The sequence below is a fragment of the Colias philodice genome, chromosome 2 (assembly GCF_061535455.1).
Source record: "Colias philodice isolate Cphi_HAF_F1 chromosome 2, ilColPhil1 Martin Lab GWU primary, whole genome shotgun sequence".
Lineage (NCBI taxonomy): Eukaryota > Metazoa > Arthropoda > Insecta > Lepidoptera > Pieridae > Colias > Colias philodice.
This window is the reverse complement of record NC_143087.1, coordinates 12,165,590-12,184,099: the sequence shown is the minus strand read 5'-3', so window position 1 is coordinate 12,184,099 and position 18,510 is coordinate 12,165,590. Positions and strand designations below refer to the sequence as shown.

Sequence of the window (18,510 nt, the reverse complement as noted above, 5' to 3'; positions counted from 1 at the left end):
TATGGATTCCGTCACGGACGATCGGCTGGTGATCTTCTAGTATATTTAACACATCGTTGGGCGGAGGCGATTGAGAGCAAGGGTGAAGCGTTGGCGGTCAGCTTGGACATAGCGAAAGCCTTTGATCGGGTCTGGCACAAAGCGCTTCTTTCGAAGCTTTCTTCCTATGGGCTTCCCGAGAAATTTTGCCGATGGGTCACCAGTTTTCTCACTGAGCGTAGTATGACAGTCGTGGTCGACGGTTCATGCTCCGAACCTAAGCTCGTGAATGCTGGTGTACCTCAGGGCTGCGTTCTGTCTCCCACACTGTTTCTTCTGCATATCAATGATTTGCTGCGCGTTAGCAGCATTCATTGCTATGCAGACGACAGTACGTGTGATGCAGTTTATGCCGGCTGCAGCAATATTTCTCGGGATCGCGTCATTGAGTGCCGGAACGATCTTGTGTCCGTAATCGAAACTTCCTTAGATGAAGTCTCGAATTGGGGTCGAATTAACCTGGTCCAATTTAACCCCAATAAGACACAAGTCTGCGCATTTACCGCTAAGAAGAATCCCTTTATCGCGACTCCCGTTTTTCAAAGTACTCCTCTAAAAGCCACAGCCAGTATCGGAATTCTTGGACTCGAAATCTCGAGTGATGTGCAGTTCTCTTGTCATCTGGAAGGTAAAGCTAAGTTAGCTTCGCAGAAACTAGGTGTGGGGCAGTATTTCACTCCGAGCCATCGCCTTAACCTTTATAAGGCGCAAGTCAGGCCGCATATGGAATACTGCTCCCATCTCTGGGCCGGTGCACCTCAACAGTATCTCCTTCCATTTGACCGAATTCAACGGAGAGCTGTGCGACTCGTTGGCGAGCCAAGTCTAACCGATCGGCTTGATTCTTTGGCATTGCGTAGAGAAGTCGCTTCCTTATGCGTCTTCTACCGCATTTATCATGGGGAGTGCTCTGAAGAACTGTTTGGTGCACTGCCTGCTGCTGAATTCCACCATCGTACGGCACGTCATAAGCTGAAATTCCACCCATACCATCTGGACAGCTGGCGATCAACAACTGTTCGCTTTAGAAGAAGTTTTTTGCCTCGTGCTACCGAAATTTGGAATCAGCTCCCGCGGGCAGTGTTTCCAATGAGTTACGATTTGGGGACCTTTAAGAAAAGAGCGTACACCTACCTTAAAGGCCGGCAACACACTCGCCATACCCCTGGTATTGTGGGTGCAAGTGGGCGACGATGATCATTTACCATCAGATGACTCGTCTGCTCGTTTGCCTGCTCTTCACATAAAAAAAAAAAAAAAAAAAAAACAAAAAATTTTACTAACCTAAAATGCATCCACCCCTCCCTTTGACTCACAGCCCTTTCACAGAGCACAGCTTTGTTACTACCGGGTCCTCCCACCACCCATACTGTCGGCACCTTGGTTGCTGTACCACGCACTCTTATTACCTCTGCCTGGAAAATTATACAAATAACAATATATTATAATTTATATAAATCGGGATAGATTTCAAACGTTTATTTCTTTTGGAAAATCGAGACGATTTTCTTATTTGATATTTTGTTTTATTACATTCAAATGCATTTTAAATGAGAATTTTTTAAAGAAAATTAATGTTTAGGTGAAAAGACGCGGATTCTGAACCAGTCTCTCGATGTTTTCTATTCTTTAAAAAATTCTCAAATTGTCTTATTGGAGAAATCCTGCGTTTCATCTTTTATTAATTTGGTGAGTTTCCTATTCTCTAAAGTAAAAAGAATTGATAAAAAGCATTATGAGAATTTAAGGTGTCTTATTTTTAAAACGTTTGCTTTTTTCTGCTGACTCTACACTGGGACCTCTACATTTTTCAATGTGACTATCAGAAGACATTCTTTTTTCTTAAAGTCCACTCAAAAGTACGAATGAATTTGAATTTTAACGCTTGGATTTAACCAATGTTAAAGATGAGTGTTTGATAAACAAATCGTTATTTTCTATTTGTGTATACTTTGTCCACACTTCTATTAGGCGCTATCTATAGCTACGGAAAAATATCGTGACGTTAAAGTTATAATAATATTCTTGTACCAGAAACTTTGTTGATATATCTTTTAAAATCACTGTCCATGTATTTATTATCGTTGGAATAGAAACTGTTGAACCCAAAAGAAAACTAGTCTTTATTTCACCAGGCAGGATATAAGAATTTTCCTTCTTAAATAATATCAATGGAATATTTTTTAGAAGTATTGAAGCATTTAATTAAATATAAGGGTTAGTATCCGCCTGAATAATTTTGTAAAAGTAAATAAGAATTTCACTAGATATTCCATGAAATCTGATAGTAAACGCCCTTGAACTGTTAATTTAGTCAAGCAGGGTAAAGATGATCAATCAAACTACATAACATAAAGGGGTAAATAAAGCCCTATTATCATATATGAACAAATATTTCGCCTACTCATTATAATTTACTTTGTGTTCTTTTATAAACCTTTTGCGTATTTTTATACCTTTCTAGTGTCTTGAATTAAATCGTGTCGCTTTGGATGAATTGCAGGAATCCTTTTGTATGGTAATGTTGAAGCTATTTTAGAGTATTCTGCCTAAGTTGAATAAAAATAGAAAGCTTTCCAATTTTGATATCATTTCTAGTGAAGATATTTTTGAAGTGTTGTTAAATCATTAATATAGACTGCTAGACAGAAATTTTCTTTGAGAAGAGGAAAACATTAAAACAAAACATAAGAGCCAATCAGACCATTAGAATTTTTAGTCAACTGGCCTATATCAGCCACTAGTGTTATCTTTAAATGATGTTTCATTTACGTTCACGTCATACCCTTATTATTATTACACGCTTTATATTAGCTTCACCTGTATGTTTGTAACCGACTTCTTTGGGCGCGATTTTGACCCACTTTAAAACGGCCAGATTTCGTTCAAACTTTGTAGATTTATTGAGGATCGATGACAATACACTAATTTGATAAAAAATTTCTATTTTTTAGTTCGGTTTTCTATAAAAAGCGTGTTTTTTTAGTTTTTTTTTAACTATTATTATTGTGAATCTCTTATAACGGGAATGTTGTTCGTAGGAAATATGCTTGGTGTACCTATAATCCTGCAATTACTCCTATTATATGTATGAAGTGCCATCGTGGTTTACCCTGTATTAGTACATTGACAAATATTTATCGACCTTTTCAATCAGATTAACATCCTTCAAGTTATTAAAACCACTCATATCTTCGCATTTTACCTACTAGAATTAGAACGCGTCATTCTATAGACAGGCCATGATCCAAATACCCTCATATTAGTATAATAGATTAATGTATATGATGTATAATATTAATAAATAGAAATCACTTTCATAACAGCAGTCACGCAACGAGATTGACCGGCAAATATTGATTTCTACTTTCATGTTTTTATCTACGAATTAAATAAACACCAACATTGAAGGTTCGTCTAATGTCATGCCATAAACTCTACTTTGGTTATCAAATTGATAAAATTGAAGCAAGTCAAATGCAAGCGGCTTTTCTTATATGAATTTAGATAAAATTCTTAAAAAAATATTGTTCTTATATTTCATAAAGCAAAAAGTTTCATCAATTTCGATTCAATAGTTTTTTTTCAATTCAGTACTACTAGAGAGAAAAACATATAATAAAAAAAAACTTACCTTAGGATTAGCATGATTTACTCCATTCACTGGCATGACTTTCGGCATGGGCATGGTCGGCATGTCTTGTTCACGTACTCCATGGTCTGCCATCACTTGGCCACTTGGCATGACTTGGCTATTAGGCATGGCTTGACCATTTAGCATGGTTTGGCTATTAAGAATAGCTTGGCCACTTGGCATGGTTTGGCCATTTAGCAGGGCTTGTCCATTTGGCATTTGCGCAGGTCTTGGCACGATGGTCGCTGGCATATCGTCATCTAGATCGTGTGCGTTTAAGGAGTCTGGTCTATGTCTTGTTGGCGCTGGTTCTACACCAACTATTTCACCTGGTATGCCTATAAGAAATACATTATTTATGCTATATAAAAAAGGGATGTTCGCCCTTACATAATCTATTTTTTAACACCTCTATTCTCTATGTTATCTATACGATATGTATTATAAAGCTGTAGAGTTTGTTTGTTTGAACGCGCTAATCTCGGGAACTACTGGTCCGATTTGAAAAATTATTTCGGTGTTAGATAGCCCATTTATCGAGGAAGGCTATATGCCTATATTATATCATCTCACTAAGCACACACACACCAACAAGAGCGGCGCACTGCGGGTAAAACCGCGGAGCACAGCTGTAAAATTATAATACTTTTCAATTTTATTGTCACTACTTCTCCATTGCGGCATTGCAAATCAGTGTTACAGCCTACAGGTAAAATTAAAAATCGAGGGCAAAAATGTATCACTGATTTTAATTTTATATTTATTCACTGCTTTGTTCTAGTAGGTTAAAGGTAGATGCTAATTTAGCATTTATTAAATGTGAATGAAGTAAAAAAATATTTCTTGGCCCATGAGGGGATCGAACCCGCGACCTTCGCGTTATTAGCACGACGCTCTAACCAACTGAGCTAATGGGCCGTTGTGTGGGTAGCTGAAAAACATCATATTACTTTCTTTAAACAGTTTTTATCCTGTTAATAATCCTAGAAGACTTAGAGGCAATATAGTGGACTTATCGTGAATACAAGCCTGAAATATTATGAGTTTCAAAATAAATTTACTTTTAAAACGTGCAGTGTATGTGACTGTCCTATTCTACATCTACTTTATAAATATACTAGGTTTCCGCCCGCGGCTTCGCCCGCTTTGTCTAAAACCTAATAGATTATATACTAAAACCTTAATCTTTAATCACTCTATCTATTAAAAAAAACCGCATCAAAATCCGTTGCGAAGTTTTAAAGATTTAAGCATACAAAGGGACATAGGGACAGAGAAAGCGACTTTGTTTTATACTATGTAGTGATATATAACTCAATGGTGACTGACTGACTATTAACGCACAGGCCAAAATTCGGACGGATCGGGCTGAAATTTGCCATGCAGATAGATGTTAAGACGTAAGCATCCGCTAATAAAGGATTTTCATCAATTCTACCCCCAAGGTCATAAAATACTGGATGAAAGTTTGTACCACGAAAAATTTATCTTTTCCACGCAGGTGAAGCTGCGGGCAACAGCTAGTAGTCCAATAAAGCTAGAAACCAAGACCGAGCGGCTTATCAATATCGAATATTCACAGCATTATTCGTGCCAAAAAAGAGTTGCAATAAAAGTAACCTTTACTTGTAACAGTGACGTATAATTATGACATCATCAAGTACGCGGTACTTAAACATAATATAGGCATCACCTTGGTAATACTGATCGATTGATTTGTAAAGCCGGGTATCCACTTAGGTTCGCCGTGGTTTGCGAACGCGCCCGCTCCGCAAACCAAACATAATGGATACGTCGTGATCGCGGAGCGCGACTGGAGCACGATCGGAGCACGGCGGAGCGCTCCGGAAGCGGTTTTTTGCGCGAACTCAAAGGGGAGCGCAGTTTGTTCGTGGACGCGAGCGTGTGTTTGTTAAGTTCGCGAACATGGAGTGGTCCGATGAAATGATGAATATATGCATTATTTCATTATTTCTTCTTCCCTTATACATATTAGCTTGCCAAAATCGAGGAGGTCGTTTGTATTCCATCACAATATAATGTATCAAAATATAAGCTGCACTTCCTACTAATTCTGGAGGCGGCATGTTTGCACCGACCGTCTGTCGTGTGTCTACTGGAGACCGGAGCGCGGAATTTAGCGCTCCGACAGGAGCACTGATGTTGCAGCCTAAGTGTGTACACTGTACACGTTCACGTTCGCGGAGCACACATTCTTCGCGATCCATGGCGAACCTAAGTGGATACCCGGCTTAAAGCATTTAGGGTTTATGTATGTAATTCTATAGTAGAGCCATTTTAATAGCCATATGTTTTTGTTTTATTTTGCTCCTTAAATTCACGAAATGAAGTATATTACTGGGACAGGGATTCGCCTAGTGAATTTTAACATTGACATGTGTTGCAAGTTCGATTGATAAATGTTTCAAGTCCGTATCGATTAATTCACTTTAATGGATGTTTTTAAGCAGGTTACCTCTCTTCGAAGATAAAATTGATAGATGTCAAATGTTACCTGTTTTTAACAGGTATACAGTAAAGCCAATTTAACAGGTATACAGTATACACATCACAATTAAGGAGCCTATTAAGGGTCCAATTTCAAAATTGCCTCTGCTGCAGGTAGGTGAGTAGGCGGTTTAACAAGACACTATTAAATATTAACGATTGACAGCAGGGGCCAATACAGTATACCAACAGCCAGACAGGAGAAAAATGTAACCGATAGCACAGAATACATAATAGTAGCTAAACGCTACAGAACGGACACTCTCCACCTCCCGCCAAAATTAAACTTACCTCACCCCCGCGCGATCAGACATAAAATGGGCCATATTTTTCTGCAAGGACGATACGCAACGAAGATTGACAACATTAATCAAATTGACTTAAAGTAATTTTATTATTTTGGATTTGTGATTATCGTTTTTCGTAGAAAATGGTTAAGGTAGCATTCGGATCTGTGCAGTTGCGACCCGGCAGCCGCTGCCCCGCAGCCGCGACCGTGGTCGCGAGGCACCGCTTCGTAGGGAATTGTATGCGATAGTGTCCGACGCAAGCGACCGAGCCGCGCGGCCAAGGGGCGTGGCTTGCTCGCGACTTTGGCAGCGCCGCCGAGCCGCTCCGGGAGCAGTACGGTCGCGCTGCTGGCGACGTTTACCGATGAAAACGACGAGTTTTTAGTTGAATTAATTGCTAAAAATCCACCACTTTACGATCCTTGACTCAAAACCTATAAGGATAATGTTATGATATAATGAATCGATTTTATTCCTCTTTGATGATAGTAAGACCAACATTATTTGGTCGTCCTCTTCTTCGTCCTCTATCAGTCTCTTCACGAGATACGCTTACGGATAACAGCGTCCGCGACCCGGGCAGCGACTGCCACGCGCAGTAGTCAAACAGCACTCGGTCAAAATAATAGTCAAATATACGAAAGCGAGAACTCGTGAAGAGACTGAGGACGAAGAAGAGGACGATCAAATAATGTTGGTCTTACTATCATCAAAGAGGAATAAAATCGATTTATTTTATCATAATATTATCCTTATAGGTTTTGAGTCGAGGATCGTAAAGTGGTGGATTTTTAGCAATTAATTCAACTAAAAACTCGTCGTTTTCATCGGTAAACGTCGCCAGCAGCGCGACCGTACTGCTCCCGGAGCGGCTCGGCGGCGCTGCCAAAATCGCGAGCAGGTCGCGCCCCTCGGCCGCGCGGCTCGGTCGCTTGCGTCGGTAACTATCGCATACAATTCCCTACGAAGCGGTGTGGCGCGACCACGGTCGCGGCTGCGGGGCAGCGGCTGCCGGGTCGCGGCCGCCCAGATCCGAATGCTACCTTTAAGATATTGTGCTGTTTACGGATGTATTTCATCAGAAAAACGCGATTTTTTTTACGCTAGTCACAAATGTGCCAACCATAAAGCGTTAACACACACATTTGCAGTCTCTACAGTGTGACTGTCAAAACGATCATTTTGTATGGAGTGTCCGGGGTGTGCCGATAGTATAAATAAAAAAAATATCAAGTAATTTTTGAGTGACAAGTGAGATAATTGTATTATGACCTTTATCAATCGTGATTACACTATATTTCATATTACCAATATTAAAAGTTATAAATAATGGAAGATTTTTATTCTAGCTCTACTTGAAATACTTTTTACTTATTTTCAGCTACCCGCACAACGGCCCATTAGCTCAGTTGGTTAGAGCGTCGTGCTAATAACGCGAAGGTCGCGGGTTCGATCCCCTCATGGGCCAAATATTTTTTTTTAATACAAATAATTTCAAATTCTGTATTTGTTTTATGTGTCGGCTACTTTCTATTATCTCTTACAATTTGAAAAAGAAATGAAAATTAGCAATTCTGCGAAGTACCTATATCATAAGGTCAGGACGACAGTGAACACATTGCAAGTTTCAAAAACCCTATCAAAAAAAACTTAACTATACCTTGTTAGTACATCGGGTACCTACCTTCAGTTACCACTCTTCATATCCCCCTAAAAAACATTATTTGTAAAGCTATGCTCTTGTGATAAGAGCAAAAGTATACATATTATAATTGTTGTAAACGTATAGAATCATTTTATGCCTGCTAGACTATCCCTAACAATCGCATCAATAACTGTCTAGCTCATAGAACACCTACCTCCATTACCAACTCCGTTCATGTCATCATCCTCAACAACAGATAGTATTTGGAGTACAGCAGCTCGGAAGTCCCGGTAGACCTCCTCTGGGTTACGCTCACCATTTACCTGAGTATAAAGAAATAATAAAGAAATGCTAACATTGAGTTAAGTGTATTGAAGTTTTCTGTGGAGGCAACCCTTATGTTTCCATAGTAAAAATAACATACACATTACACAGTTTATAATGAACTGTTTGCCAGCAAAGTTCTGCTAACATGTATACAGTCCGGTCCTGATAAGCTATATCAAATAAACAGTTTATTTTATTATAATCGCAGTTTCATCTCGTATTTCACTCCTTAAAATATAGCATTATATTTCATTTTGCAACTTTTTCATTCAGAAAACTTCGAAATATGTAGGTACTTTCATTCTAATTAGTTATCATCCTAATCTGAACATGCTGGTTTAAACTTGAAGCATAGCAGACTCTTTCTCAAATGCCTAATTTAGCATATTCATCATTTAAATAGTTTTATATTTTTGTTATCATTTGTATTATACACTGATTTCAAAATTAGTTATTGTTATTATTGGCATTCTCACCGGGATATGTGGGTCACCACTAGGGTTATCAAAACTTGTCTTGAGACTTATTTCATAAAATCCAAAGAAAAAAATGTATGAAAAATTAGTTACATGTTCATTGAAATTTGTTAATTTAAACACACAAATTTTTCTACATTTCTTAACTAGATTGAAATAGAATTTAAACTGATGCACTTCTAATTTGAATAATATCCATACTATTCTCAGAATAACACAATTTTCATAGTGGAAAAAAGTTATGATGTTTAAGATTGCATTGATTGCTAACTACATATTGGAAAGTTATTGACTAATGAATCTTGTAAAAGCGTCACGCGTGGTCAGGGACAATGTTCATATCATAGTTACTATATTTTCACTAATGAAAATTACAATGTTGGCAGCCCTAACACGACATCGTACCGCACCGTACAAATCACGCATAATCCGATCTTAAAATAAAAATATCTATATGAGTTTTACATCTCCTAACAAAGAAAGCAATAGCATGAGATTATTTTAATTTGTACAATTTGAAAGTGATTACAAAATTTCGTTTGCTTTTTATGTGCTTTGTAATTAGTACCTAGTACCTATATTCCAATTATATGTTACACGTAGTTTGTAACTGAAGTTTTAAATATACTTCAAATCATTTAGGACTTATAATTTCATAATACACCTTCCGTTTTTATCATCAACAACAGCCCTTATTTGTTCCCACAGGCCACAGCAGGGAAACAGGTCTCCTTCATTGGAGGCTTTTTACCTTTTATCCTTGGCTAAAATCGCTGGCCAAGTGTGGGTTAGATGTCAAATGTCATCGATATTTTTAATACGCTTATTAAAAAAAAACTTAATCTTCTTGTCTTCTTCACTACATAGTATAAAACAAAGTCGATTTCCCTGTCCCTATGTCCCTATGTCCTTATGTCCCTATGTCCCTTTGTACGCTTAAATCTTTGAAACTACGCAACGGATTTTGATGCGGTTTTTTTTAATAGATAGAGTGATTCAAGAGGAAGGTTTATATGTATAATAACATCCATTAAATAGTGGAGAAGTACTGTTATTTTTGAGGTTTCTAAAGTGATGTCGTAAAAAATTACATTTTTTCCGCTTACATTGCAAACGCAGGCTGAACCCTACGAGTTTTATCAAAATAATGTACTAAGTATTATACACATTGAAAAGGTCTATAGAAAAGTCCGCGATGGTATATGTCTATCTCTTATGGATAACCCACAATAACATTTTTTTGTCATTTACTTTTTACGAAAAATAATGGCTAATTTTCGATGCGATTTTAACCAATACAGCATTAATCCTTAACCAATTAAATACCTTGAATACATTGTTCGTTTAATATAGATCTATATGGCCCTTTACACCGTATGATTTAAGTGAATATTTTCGAAGATATTACAGATTTAAAAATTGCGGGACGTAGCGTTTGCGGCGGTACCGGCCGGCCGCCAGGCTATCTATACGAAGTCGGAGCGGGCCGCTATGTTTATACAACGTTCACAGTTTTTCTGTAGTGTATTTAGTATCAGCATTGCACCCGTGCGAAGCCGGGGCGGGTCGCTAGTCTTATATATAAAAATGAATCGCAAAATGTGTTGGTAAGCGCATAACTCGAGAACGGCTGAACCGATTTCGATAATTCTTTTTTTATTATATTCCTTGAAGTACGAGGATGGTTCTTATGTAGAGAAAACGTAAATATTATGTACCACGGGCGAAGCCGGGGCGGACCGCTAGTCTTATATATAAAAATGAATCGCAAAATGTGTTGGTAAGCGCATAACTCGAGAACGGCTGAACCGATTTCGATAATTCTTTTTTTATTATATTCCTTGAAGTACGAGGATGGTTTTTATGTAGAGAAAACGTAAATATGTACCACGGGCGAAGCCGGGGCGGACCGCTAGTTTATAATAATTGTCCCGATATATTTGCAACACATAGACAAAAAAGTCGAATACCTACCGCATATTAAATGTGACGCACCTGTCCGTTTGCTCCATAAAAATCAATACATATAAAATGATGACCCAGTGCTAACAAAAAATTCATATTCTTGGTAAGAGTGACGCCCACTCGCTAATATTTAATGTTTGGCAGTACGATATTGTTTCCAAACTAATTGCTTGTTTAATCGAAACTTCTGGTGTTTTCTGTGAATGCTCGTTTAGTTTTATGAAGTATACTTCGTTTTAATTGAAATATTTTTTTGTATTGAATTTGGAAGTTTTACTTCATTTATGACGATTGAATAGTATCTAAGGTAAAGTAAGACGAAATATCACTTTATTTTTTTTCAAATTCATAATATTAAATATTATTACGTATTTTTTTATTACTCAACAATTTAGTTGCAAGATTTTCCAAAAGGCGGATCCACATAGAGCGGAAATACTTTGCGAGGCTGCTCGCTCTGTGTGGACCCGCTAAATATAAAAAATATAAAAAAATTCAGTCTGTAACTTTTGTAACAATTCAATGTAATTCATAGTCAGAAAGTTTGTTAAAATTCAATGTAGAAATTAAAAATTTCAATGTATAAAAAGTATTTTAGTAAAATTTCAGAGACTAGCCTCTTTTATTTTCCCAATTCGCATTATAAATGTAGGTACCCGCAAATAAACGAACTTTTCCAAAAATAAAAAATAATACCCAATTTAAATTTTGTCCGACTAGACCACATAATACCTGTTATTATAGAGGCAGGTCTAACAAAAGGCTCGCATGCAATAAGTGCAAAATAATGTCACTTTAATAGGAGTATAAACTAGCTTTTAAAACTGTTTTAAAATAAATTCCATGGTGCTACAAAAATGGGACTTCCGAGTAATTTATATCCTTATGCGTCAAGGCCTTAGAATAAATTTATTTATGGGTATTTTTTTAACACAAGTACACTCGGTTTTCAAGCGACTTAAAAAACAGAAAGCTCTCATCAATGGTATATTTTTGTGTTTCTTACCTTTCGACTAGGTGAACCGATTTTGATGAATATTTATTTATTTATTTAACTCTTTAATATAACTATACATAAAGGCAATTATGTTACAATTTTATACAAAAACACGGTTTAGTTTATTAGGCGGCCTTTTCACTTAGAAGTGATCTCTTCCTTGCAATCGGGATTAGAAAAGCCTTCTGTTTGGTCCCATTTTTTTTTTGCAGCACTGACTATTTGAACGCGGTTTAGTTTTTTGGTAGATAAATAATTGTTTTCTAATTGTTATATCCCGATGGGACGGAAGAGCAATAAGGCATAGAATTAATTAATTATATTTTTCCATTATTGTGCCATAAATTGTTTTTAGCTTGTCTTTCCCTTATCAATGATTATCGAATCAGTGGTTAAGTACGGTAGGTATGTAGAATAATGTGCAATAATCTCTTAGGTCATAAAGGGGTTTAATTTTATCGAAATTTTATTAAATCCCCTGATAATTGTAAATATTATATTACAATAATGTTGTAACTACATTTTTTAGATTGTTCATCAACGGCCCATTAGCTCAGTTGGTTAGAGCGTCGTGCTAATAACGCGAAGGTCGCGGGTTCGATCCCCTCATGGGCCAGGAATAATTTTTTATATCTAAAACAAATAATTATGTACTTATGCTAATCTATAGCATAAGTAAGTACATAATTCTTTGCATTTTAACATTATAAATCGACAGTGACTTGATTTTATGCCAAAAAAGTGTTAAAGGTAGAGCCAGAAATTTGGTGATATCTACTCATAATTTAATGATGGTGTTTTTTTTATTATTATTCTAGATAGGGAAGCGTTTGACCACAATCTCGCCTGATGGACAGCTAAGATGTGGCCTAAGATGGTACGCGCTTCCCTAGTAGGTACCAATTCAATCTACGCTTGAAGTTGTTATTTGATTATGTTATTATAAAAAAACAACACCATCTGTGACTCAAAGTATAACCTATTCTCAAACCATTTTTAAATACCCACATTATTTTACCCCACTGCTCAGTATTTTTCACATTTCATAATATCCACATCCATTACACCTTCAAAGGGATCATACAGTAAACTGAAGAACAATAAAGAGCTTACTCTTTCAATTATGGACGCAAATGGATGGTAATTGCTAAACTGTCCACTTAGCCGGTTAGCGCTTGAATATTATAACGATAACCTTGTTTTTACTGTGTACACTTTATTATTTTCTTGGCACTTTTTCCAGCGATGCCTAATTTATCTTGTGTCGTGTGGCTACTTTATTGGAATACTAGATTTCCGCCCGCGGCTTCGCCCGCGTTTTAAACCCGCATAGTTCCCGATCCCGTGGGATTTCCGGGATAAAACCTATCCTATGCGTTAATCCAAGTTACCCTCTATATGTGTGCTAAATTTCATTGTAATCGGTTCAGTAGTTTTTACGTGAAAGAGTAACAAACATCCATACATCCATATAAACTTTCGCCTTTATAATAGTATTAAGATGAGAGTAGGCTCTTGTGTTTACAAGCAAATATGTCCATAATAAGGGGATATTAACTCCGACTCGGGCTTAGTTAGCTCATGTTTTGAAGCCATAATGGATTCCTACTAATTTCCCATTGGACAATATCGGTCATAGAAAAGGGGAATGCTCTTGTTAGTATGGGTTTATTTTGGCATATTATATCTTCTCTACTGTTAGCTTCACTCCGTTATGGTAGATCTGTACCTACTTATTGTACAATTAGTGGGATTTCCCAGGATAGAGCATAGATACTATTGTAATATGTGAATTTGGCACATCAAAACAGAATTACTTTTAGCCACAGTTGCAATAAGAGTAGAGTTTTTCAAAATGGATGTGAATGAATGTTACGCATATTCTTCAAATACTCTGTTCTGCGTAGTTAACTACTAGCTGAATTTCTTTCAATCAGAAGAATTACTTTCTGCCTATTTACATCCAATTGCATAAAGACCAAGGGTCCAAAAAGGAGTGCAGATAATCACCGCCAAATTCATCATAATTCTTCTTTTCATATTCCCTCGTCTCTATGACACGTTAATTTATTAACGAGTACCATACCATTGACATTGCTCGGCTCCAATCGATATCGGGTCGCGCAAACAGCTTGGTTTATTGATGGCCATCGATTGTTTGACCGCTGTGACGCTGGGTGATGGACGGTAAATAGACTGCGTTTTGGAAAGGAATAGTTGTAGGTACATAGATAGATGCGTTTGATTGGATCTAGTGTTCGTATGATAGATGCGTTTTAGCTTGGATCTTATAGGAATAGGTGGGAGGGCTCTTGAAAAGTTGGGGTATTTACCACATTTTGAAACAAAATATTATGGTAGGTACTGGAACATAACATGTGGTTCTGTTAATTATTTTGTTACACGAAAATGTCTTAACATTTAAGTAGAAAAATGTTAAAATGCTATTTGTATAGCTTTTTATAAATACGTTTTTAATAGCACATGACGGGTAGATAAATGTGTAACAGCATAAGATAACTGATAAGCCTGAAAAATTGTATACTACTGAACTTCAAGGCTTATTTACGTCAGTTATTTTTAACTTTTCGAAATTTCTCAATTTATTTAGGTCAAATTTTGGATAAAAATTGACCCGTAGAGACATTCTAGTTTGCATAAAAGTGGTTTTTCAAGCAAGTGCTTAGCTAAACAGTAAACTTTATGATTCGTTTTTGCGATTTCAGCTAAATTCATGTCATTCATAGAACTTGGCTATTTAAGTGCCAATGAACGGCCTTCCTTGTAGGGTGCACTTGACCGCAGAAAATTACCCCATTCGTAACCATTTTAGATGCTCAGAAATTTTATAGGTATTTAAGATGATCAAAAAGCGGTGCTTTAGGAGGGTTAGGTTTAGGGAATCTATACTAATATTATAAAGAGGAAAAGTTTACAATGTATGTATGTATGTATGTATGTATGTATGGTTTTCACGCATAAACTACAGAACCGATTTTGATGAAATTTGGCACAGATAATCTTTAGACCCTGATAAAGAACATAGGCTACCTTTTATTGCGAAATATGTACCACGGGCGAAGCCGGGGCGGACCGCTAGTCCGGTATAAATGTTTTATAGTTTTTAGTTTTTTAATTTTATAATAAAATTAATAATTTATTTTTTAATTATCTTCCAAGCAAATATATGAAATGAAAATATTATTTTTGTAATACATGTGGAGTCTGGACAAAAGCCCAATATTATATAAACCGTTTATAAACCGTATAGTTTGCTCATAGGTTACGTTATGAACACCAGTAACATTCACATAAGTACTAGGCGGGTTACCATATCGTCTTATAGCAGTTTTATTTCCAGAGTGGGAAAGTGACAGCGCTAATATAAACCGTTTATAAACCGTATAGTTTGCTCATAGGTTACGTTATGAACACCAGTAACATTCACATAAGTACTAGGCGGGTTACCATATCGTCTTATAGCAGTTTTATTTCCAGAGTGGGAAAGTGACAGCGCTACACGACCTATATAACTGTCATTTTTCCACGCTGGAAATAATACTGCTTTAAGACATATAATGATACGGTCGGGGGCCGATAATTTAGTCGTTAAATATTAACGGTTACTATGAAATAGCTTAGGGTACAAATTACGTATTAACTTTGTTTGAAAGAAGTTAACTTCTCTAAACCTAAATTATTGGTTGTGGACTGCGTCATTGTAACAATTTTCTATCAATTAAAATTTTAGGTATAGAATGTAAAGCGATTACCTATATCTGAAAAGAATTTTAATTATCTTTGTGTTTAATTACAGACAAATAAATAAAACGTTAAGGTTATATTATTTCTTCAGTTTTATAAATTACCTACAAGCTGTGCCGCGCTGTTCCACCCAAGCCACGGAGGAACTGTGGCCAAAAGCAAGTTTTTATAGCCTAAAATATAATATGTCCTATTCTGATACTCAATTTACATCACTGCCAAGTGACATCAAAATGCGGTCAATAGTCTTCGCATGAAAGAGCAACAAACATACATACATCTTCATCAACTTTAATGTTTATAATATAAGTTAGATGAGAGAATACGATGCCCTAACTTTAAAAATTACAGTAATGAGTATTCATGTTTTGTAGACTTTCTTTTAATATCATCGGATAAAATTATCTATGTACCTGTCTATTTTTAATTTCGCAAACTGCGTCAACGGCCCATTAGCTCAGTTGGTTAGAGCGTCGTGCTAATAACGCGAAGGTCGCGGGTTCGATCCCCTCATGGGCCAAGTCAATTTTTTTTTAATTTTCGTTCAATTGTTAATTTTGAAAGAGTAATGTATGTAGCTATGTACCTACAGTACCCGCGTTATACCAACAATCGTTTTGCAAGGCCTTGTCGGAGTACCGAATTTGTCGGATTATAAGGTGCTGCCTAGAGATCCCCCTATAGACCGGATGTTTTTACGCAAGAGTATCTTATAATACGACAAATTACGAATGTAATACATAATAAGATAAGATGCAGGTAGTTCTATTTCAGAAGTAGGTACGAATCATGCTTCATTGTGTCTTCTAGTAGAGAACACTAGAAGTGGCACATTTTTTTGTGCAAGTTGTACGCTGTTCAATTATGCATGATCGATGCGAAAATTGTCAAAAAATAGGTATTCAGTAATTACAGACATGTCGGATTATAGAGGGCGATGGATAGGCCAGGGGCCGGTGTAACGCGGGTCTACATCAATTTCTTTGACATGCCAAACCACAAGACGCATTTTGATATAGGTATGAGGTATCGTAATCATCAGATAGCACCAATTAGGAAATTGAGCGGATATGTTTTACAGTGGTGGCAGCTTGTACTTCCTACCTTTAAAAAAAAAATACAATCTCTTTCGCATTAACAATAATAATTATATTCTACAATAATTAATCTCTATAAAAATACTCACAGCAATCAGCACATTACTCTGATCAAAGTAATCAGCCACGGGCATCACATTCTTATAGAAGTTGTTCAGCTCCATTCTAGCTAGACTCAGGACCACGTGACCGAGTCGAGCGCCATATTCAATCTGCCGCTCGAGGACACGCTGCCGCCAACTGACGAGGATCACGCCGCTGATCGTTTGAATCTGGAATACCGTGTTCTTTTAATTGGCGGGAATTTTGTTTTTTTTTTATGTGTGACGTTTTATTGAAAAAAGCAGCTGGCCAGTAACACGCCGATTATAGTTTTCATAATTTTTTTTTTGGTAAACGTGTCAAACGTTGATAAAAATAAGTGGCCAGTTTTTATAAAGATCAGCAGGACTACGTGGCCGAGTCGAGCGCAGTACTCGATCTGCCGCTCGAGGACACGCTGCCGCCAACTGACGAGGATCACGCCGCTGATCGTTTGAATCTGGAATACCGTGTTCTTTTAATTGGCGGGAATTTTGTTTTTTTTTGGTGATATGTCAAACGTCTCGTGGTTTTGTAAAATAAATTACAGCTGGCCAGTAATAGGCGGCATTTCGTTTTTCCTGAAAATCTAGAGGATTTCATGCGTAAATTAATTTTTCACAATATCTATCTCTATCTATGTAAACAAAAATAGACATCATTTTACACAATGGTGATTACCTTTAAGCGTGATTTTAACTTGTTCAAACTATTTTTAAACCAGAAATACGAATTTACCCCAGGAATTTACCAACATTCCGATGAAATATAATATTTTAATTTAAAGTATAATTTGTATGAAATTACCTGAATGTCACACGGTTCTACACCACGACACGAAAGATTAGCTATCAAACATGACCATATAACATGCCATTTGTATTACCATAATCGAGATTTAATGGAAAATATATTGTTTTTATAATATTACTAGCGGTCCGCCCCGGCTTCGCCCGTGGTACATATTTACGTTTTCTCTACGTAAAAACCATCCTCGTACTTCAAGGAATATAATAAAAAAAGAATTATCGAAATCGGTTCAGCCGTTCTCGAGTTATGCGCTTACCAACACATTTTGCGATTCATTTTTATATATAAGAAGATATGTAATATGGTTTAATTTAAAATTCTTTCATACCTTTTTAGGAAGGTTTTATAGAACTCGTAGATGCAATTTTGATAATATGTTCGAGAAATTTCGGAGGTAGGTCGATTACCTAATTTTGGAAATTGATCATAATTACATATGGTATATGTAATGCCTAAAGTGAAGACTTTAAAAGCAATTATGAACTCTATAAAATAAATTAGGAACCTATATGATAATAAAAATTAAACTAACTAACTATTGATAAAAAATAAATTCAACAACGTCATAGTTAAATAAAGAGTGAATCAACCACTTAGTAGAGCCACCATTTGTATAGTGGTGAAGGTAAACATTTTTACGGCCACTATAAAAATGCAAGTAATTTGTACACCTTACAATAGAACCCTCTAGACTTAATTACAGTTAACCGAAGGGAGTCATTTACTGTCAATTAGTCGTACTATAGCTGTAAAAGTAATCTCTATATTAGTACTAGCTTTTCACCCGCGGCTTCATTCGTGATGTCTAAAAGATAATTAATTATATACTAAAACCTTTCTCGAGAAATAGTCTAGTCTATCTATTAAAAAAACTGC

The 18,510-nt window shown here is 36.5% G+C and overlaps 1 protein-coding gene and 4 non-coding genes across 5 annotated transcripts in view; 3 read left to right on the top strand and 2 right to left on the bottom strand.

The window, feature by feature from the left end:
* LOC149490832 (adenylate kinase isoenzyme 5) overlaps nucleotides 1-18,510 on the bottom strand; it is a 35,623-nt gene that overhangs the window by 9,047 nt on the left and 8,066 nt on the right. Inside the window, exons 5-8 of the mRNA XM_089709217.1 lie at nucleotides 16,833-17,015; nucleotides 8,331-8,439; nucleotides 3,674-4,011; nucleotides 1,324-1,454 (exon numbers count right to left, since the gene is read on the bottom strand). Of these exons, the coding sequence (XP_089565343.1) occupies nucleotides 1,324-1,454; nucleotides 3,674-4,011; nucleotides 8,331-8,439; nucleotides 16,833-17,015 (761 nt within the window). The remainder of the gene's footprint in view (nucleotides 1-1,323; nucleotides 1,455-3,673; nucleotides 4,012-8,330; nucleotides 8,440-16,832; nucleotides 17,016-18,510) is intronic.
* On the bottom strand, nucleotides 4,518-4,591 carry TRNAI-AAU (transfer RNA isoleucine (anticodon AAU)). The gene has a single exon. It is a non-coding gene; the product is annotated as a tRNA-Ile (tRNA).
* On the top strand, nucleotides 7,866-7,939 carry TRNAI-AAU (transfer RNA isoleucine (anticodon AAU)). The gene has a single exon. It is a non-coding gene; the product is annotated as a tRNA-Ile (tRNA).
* Nucleotides 12,424-12,497, top strand: TRNAI-AAU (transfer RNA isoleucine (anticodon AAU)). The gene has a single exon. It is a non-coding gene; the product is annotated as a tRNA-Ile (tRNA).
* TRNAI-AAU (transfer RNA isoleucine (anticodon AAU)) lies at nucleotides 16,093-16,166 on the top strand. Its single transcript has one exon. It is a non-coding gene; the product is annotated as a tRNA-Ile (tRNA).